The 5,833-nt window shown below is 40.3% G+C and overlaps 1 protein-coding gene across 1 annotated transcript; it reads left to right on the forward strand.

Annotated features, from left to right (window-relative positions):
- The first annotated feature begins 871 nt into the window (after window positions 1-871).
- Window positions 872-3,151, forward strand: LOC136691436 (odorant receptor 131-2-like). The gene is made up of 2 exons (XM_066663997.1): window positions 872-1,729; window positions 3,053-3,151. The coding sequence occupies exons 1-2, from the start codon at window positions 872-874 to the stop codon at window positions 3,149-3,151; spliced, it is 957 nt and encodes a 318-aa protein (XP_066520094.1).
- Window positions 3,152-5,833: the final 2,682 nt, after the last annotated feature.

Here is a 5,833-nt window from a genome sequence, read left to right on the forward strand (position 1 = left end):
CTTTAGGAGGGTTTTCAGGAACCAGGATATCTTAGCCCAATGCCAAGTATTTCCTGAAAAATGCATTAGTGTTAATCAGAGTGGGTGATATGGACATGCTACTCATCATACTAACAGCAGAGAGATGTTCAGGTGGAACATTAAGAACTTACCTGGGATAATATTCTTAGGATATTACTTACCTGCTCTCTATCCAGTCCACCTACCTGACTGATGTGACTAGGATGGACCAGTCAGTTCTGGCGCAGAACCAGCTCAATGTTCTGAAGGTTGAATTACAACAGGGTTGAATTACAGGTGGTGTCTTATACCCTGTTCAGATTGCCTTCCAAACTCACATTCTGTTGTAATCATTTGCAGTCTATTAAACTCACTTACAACAGTCATCATAGGTCCTTGTTGACCTATTTTTGGCATTTTATCTTTTGGCAGGTTTTAGATCTAGGTGTCAGCTGAAAGTCGTATAAGTAGAAATGCTGTGTGTTATATATATATTGCTGATATGGGAATGTATACCTACCTAGAAACCTGCAAACATTGCGAATTTAGCTGAAGTTTCTCTCGGCTCTTACAATGAGGATTGTGTTGAAAGTCTTGTTATTGTCATCTAAATTTGGCTGCTTTTGTAATCGGCACAAGGGAAAATTAAGAAACTAAACAACGTGAGAACAGAGTATAAAAGTAGCAGATTCATAACAGTCTTTACTGTATGACACATTGAAATGCTATGTTTATTCTGTGATGAATTTACCATCATTTTTATTGAAATATTTAGAAGATAGAAGAAGAGAGAAAAAAAATTGGAATTCATCAGTTTATTAATTATAATTTTCTTCTTCTTATTATTTTTTTTAAAGAGGCTGTTGAGAGAATGAACTCAAGCCAGGGTGCTTTTGAAAACCCTTTCATGAAGAACTTCATTGTAGTTGGGCTTGGAGTCCTTATCACATACATCAATGGAGTTTTTGTGTTTGCATTTTTTAAACATCCAGTTTTCTACACTGACCCAAGATACATTCTGTATATTCACCTGGTCATCAATGATATAATCATGATCTTCTTTTCAGTTTCATTGTATGTTTTGAATTATGTTTTATCTTTTTTTAGTGTCACACTCTGTAGTGTTCTGCTTCTGTTTGCTACAACAACTTCAGAAAATACTCCTATGAATCTTGCTGGAATGGCTATAGAACGCTACATTGCCATCTGCAAACCACTGCATCATCCTCTGCTGTGTTCAGTGAACAGGACCTACATCCTCATTGGCCTGATCTGGTTTCTGAACTTTGTTCCTGCACTAGCTGATATCTTCATTTCCTTGGTGAATGGACCCATCGGTATATATTCTACATCAATAATTTGCCACAGCAAGAGCCTTTATGGATCAAATCAGCATCTCATTAGATTCATTTGTGTGAATGCTCTTTATTTATCATGTGTTTGGGTGACACTGGTCTTTACTTATGTCAAAGTTCTTCAGGCTGCCCAAGCTGCAACATCTGAAAAAGTTTTTGCCAGAAAAGCCCAGAAAACTATTTTGCTTCATGGCATGCAGCTCCTACTCTGCATGCTCGCCTATTTTGCTCCATTGGTAAATTATTTTTTCTTGGCTTTGTTTCCTAAAAATAGTAGCATGATTTTGTTCAGTAGCTATCTATTCTTTAATATTCTTCCAAGGCTTCTCAGTCCTCTTATATATGGAATCAGAGATCAAAATATGTTGAAATATGTCAGAATATATTTAACTTGTGGTTTATTAAAGAAAATGATTAAACCAATATCTAATGCAATTTAGCCTGAAAAGTAATGTTACAAGGTCAAGCCATAGAATGTCAGTCCAGAAACAATGGTCAAACACATGCACCTTAAAATCATGTGTTATTAAAGGTGGATCATATTAACTCTAGCTACTTCAAGTTTTACTACTTACATCAGATATAGTTTGGGGAAAATACTGCAACACTTTGTCAAAGCTAAAAAAAATCCAATTTAAGTTTTTAATATGTATGTATAATATTGGTGCACTTAATTTCTTAAAAAGCCCTTTGCTGCAGGGCTCCCACCCATGTAATAAATTGCACATAGTTTTGTACTACAGGCAAGAATTCTGTGGTGTTTATAAATTAAAATTTAAATATGCATGATTAAACCGTTTGATTAGACCATTCGTTTATGGATAGTAAATATTGCATTTGTGCAATCACCTATAAAGTTTATGTACAGTGCATAAATGCATTTAGTTTTAAATATTCATCAGAGTTTTTAATATAACATAATATATTATTTATATATACAAAAATAAAATTATAAAAATGACTAAGATTATTTTTTACCTCTTTGTTATTGCTGAGAGCTTTTTTGTCCCTTTTCTGCTGTGACACTAAATTTCCCTGTGGGACTATGATTATCTCATCATATACATTATTTTTATAATTATTTTTCTCTGATCAGTTGGAATGTATTATTCTGTGACTCCGGATATCATGTGAAAGCATATATGCACAAAATTAAAATGTTGAATGCACCATTTCATGTGCTGATGTGTTGTCAAGCAAGACAATGTATCAATTGTGTACATCACTAAAAATGGCCATTTTATGTCTTAAGACGGTTCAGTTGTGACCTAATAGTGTTTCTTAAGATGTGTTTAAGGGTGTTTCAAAATGGGATATTTCAAGTTCAAAGAGTTTATTGTCATTTGCACAGTAAGGAACAGGTTCCGTGTACAATGAAATTCTTTCTTTGCACCTCACCAAGAATGCCAAATGAAAGAGAAAATACAACGAACAACTAGATAACTAATAAAGTGCAAAGTTCACTGAGACATATACATTGGTGAACGGTAAAGTGAACGAGTGCTACATTCAAAAACAGCAATAAGTAGAAACTATCATTTGTGTGACAGTAAATGACAGAGGCATGTAAACTTGTTGACAGTAAAGTGCAGAGTTATTTCTGAGGTAGGTTCAGGAGTCTGATGGCAGTGGGACAGAGAGTTCTTTAACCTAGTGGTCTTGCATTTGACACTTCTGTTCCTCCGGCCTGAATGCAGAAGTGTGAAAAGTCCATGCTGGGTGTAGATGGGGTCTTTAAGGATGGAGGCATCTCTCCTGCAGACTCTCTGGTGGTAGATGCTTTGCAGAGAGGGTAGTGGAGTCCTGGTGATCTTCTCAGCAGTCTTCACCACTCTCTGCAAGCGTTTTCGGTCCTTCACAGTCGTGCTGCCATACCACACGGTGATTCAGCTGGTCAGGAGGCTCTCGATGACGCAGCTATAAAAATTTCTGAGGATTCTGGGTGACATCCCAAATTTTCTCAGCCTCCTCAGAAAATACAACTGCTGCTGAGCCTTTTGACCAGCTGCATGGTGTTCAATGTCCATGCGAAGTCCTCATTGATGTGGATGCCAGGTATTTAAAGCTGCTCACCATCTCTACTTCAAACTCCCGAATGAACAGTGGCTGATTTTCTTTTTCCTCATATCCACTATCAGCTCCTTCATCTTGTATGTGTTGAGGGTGAGGTTGTTGTCCTCACACCATGCTACCAGCCCGGTCACCTCCCTCCTGTAGGCCTCTTCATCTCCATCAGTGATGCATCCTATCACTGCAGTGTTGTCTGCGAACTTGAAGATGATGTTGTCCTTGTGATAGGTGACACAGTCATGGGTGAACAGGGTGTAGAGACTAGGGCTGAGGACACATCCCTGTGGAACCCCAGTGTAGGTGGTGATACTGGCTGAAGTCCTGTTGCCAACCCTGATGGACTGGGGCCTGCCAGTCAGGAGGTCCAAAAGCCAGTGGCAGAGGGTGGGGTGGAGGCAGAGTGTGGACAGTTTGTGGGTAAGTTTGTGAGGGATGACCGTGTTAAAGGCGGAACTATAGTCCACAAAGAGCATCCTGACATAGGAGTCTTTATTTTCCAGGTGAGAGAGAGAATAGTGGAGGGCAGCAGTGATGCAATTCGAGGTGGATCTGTTGGCATGGTAGGCATACTGCAGGGGGTCCAGGGTATCCGGTATACTGCGCTGGATGTGGGTCAGCTGCACTCTCTCTCAAAGCACTTGATTGGAGTGAGTGCCACTGGCCTGTAGTCATTCAGACAGGTGTGGGGGGGGGGGTTCTTGGGGAGGGGGATGATGGTTGTGGTTTTGTAGCAGGTTGGAACTATTTTCTTTTTACAGTGTACATTACACAGGAACAATACAAGGTTCAATGTAGCAATGTATGTCAAGTGCAAGTAAATAGACATTGACTGGCAGCAGCAAGAAAACAAACATATGCATCAAAAATATTTAGGTGTTAAACAATGTATGTAAAAAGATTTAACACAAAAATAATCAGTTAAACTTTCAAAAGGATGAGGGTATCCATGGATAAGCTTGTGGAGCAATGGGAGGGTGTTTTGGAGGTCAAAGTATGGAAATGGGAGTTATGGAGTTGTTGCCTGAAGGCTTGCCAGCCTGTACAGTACGTCAAGAGGGTGTTGGATGCTACAGTCTGGAGCATATGTGTTGTGAGATGACTGAAAGATGGTGGAGCTGGTATTAAGTAGGCAAATGACCTCTGAATATAGAGGTTTCAGCATGGATTGAGAGTCCAATCGTGGCAATAATAATTTGAATCTCTGAAATTGAAAGCGGGAGAGAGACAGTTATAAAATTGAAAGGGCTGGGAATGTGTGAAGCCTTTAAAACGAAGGGGAGCATGATAGAATGACAAACAAAATGGCAGGGAAACAGCTTGACTAGGAGTGACTTTGAACATAATTTATGTTGACCACCAGCACATTATCTGAATGAATGGTATTGTAGCAATGGGTCCATTCATGCCCCGAAAGATTGGCCGTGAACACAATGGCTCATGCAACTGGATTCAAATGGAAGAGACCTCCAGGGGCCAATGAGATGTGAACCAATGTTTGCCATGATGCCACCAAAGCCAGTAGAACGATTGGCATATGTACAGATGGAAGTGCCCAATTGGAGGTTACATCATTGTAGAAGAATAAGAAACCATTCCAGTGGTGGAGAAAATGGAACCAGAAACTCAGCTTGTGTTTACAAGCCAGGTCTAGGAGAATGTACTGGAACAGAGATAGGATGGAGGGGGTGAGGTTGAGGAAGTAGGACGTGAAGGCATGTCCTTGAGGGATGATTTGCATGCTGAAGTTGAGGTGACCCAGGAGAGAGTGGACCTAATGCTTAGTGTAACTGGCTAGAGTAGGGAACTCAGAGGAATTGGTTGTTACAGTTCTGTTTTTCACATTAGAGGGATGCTTGGAATAAAGCACAATCTAAGATAATGCCAAGGAACTCAAGTTAGGTAGTGGGACCAAAGGTCTTTCCTGCGAAGAGGGGGATGCCTAAGTGGCGGAAGGTAAAATCAAGTTGGATGATGCAGTGTGCCAGAAGGGAGGAAGGGATGTCAAGCAAAATAAATTCATTGAGGAGGTGGATGACGTGATAGATGGCAGGTGATAGATGTTGAGCAGTGTTTGAGATAGGGCCTCAGTGAAGGAGTTGAAAATCTTGGGGCTGAACTTACAGACAAAAGCTTGGTTGGGCATGAGCCAGGCCAGAGTACATGCAGATATGCAGAAACCCGCTTGAGTATGTGAAACATCCACATGTGTGTATCCATCTCGCCACTGAAGTAGGACAGGCATCTTCTGCAACTATCGTGAAAGTTAGAAGTAGAAATGTGAGGCACTGAAGTAGCAGTGGATGAAGTGGGCACCATGGTGGTGGCAGAAGCAAATATGAAATGAGAAGTAAACACAAAGCAGCGAGATGTGATGTGTTGCTGCACATGTCACATGAAAGGGCAGTGCA

Source organism: Hoplias malabaricus, chromosome 3 (assembly GCF_029633855.1).
Source record: "Hoplias malabaricus isolate fHopMal1 chromosome 3, fHopMal1.hap1, whole genome shotgun sequence".
Lineage (NCBI taxonomy): Eukaryota > Metazoa > Chordata > Actinopteri > Characiformes > Erythrinidae > Hoplias > Hoplias malabaricus.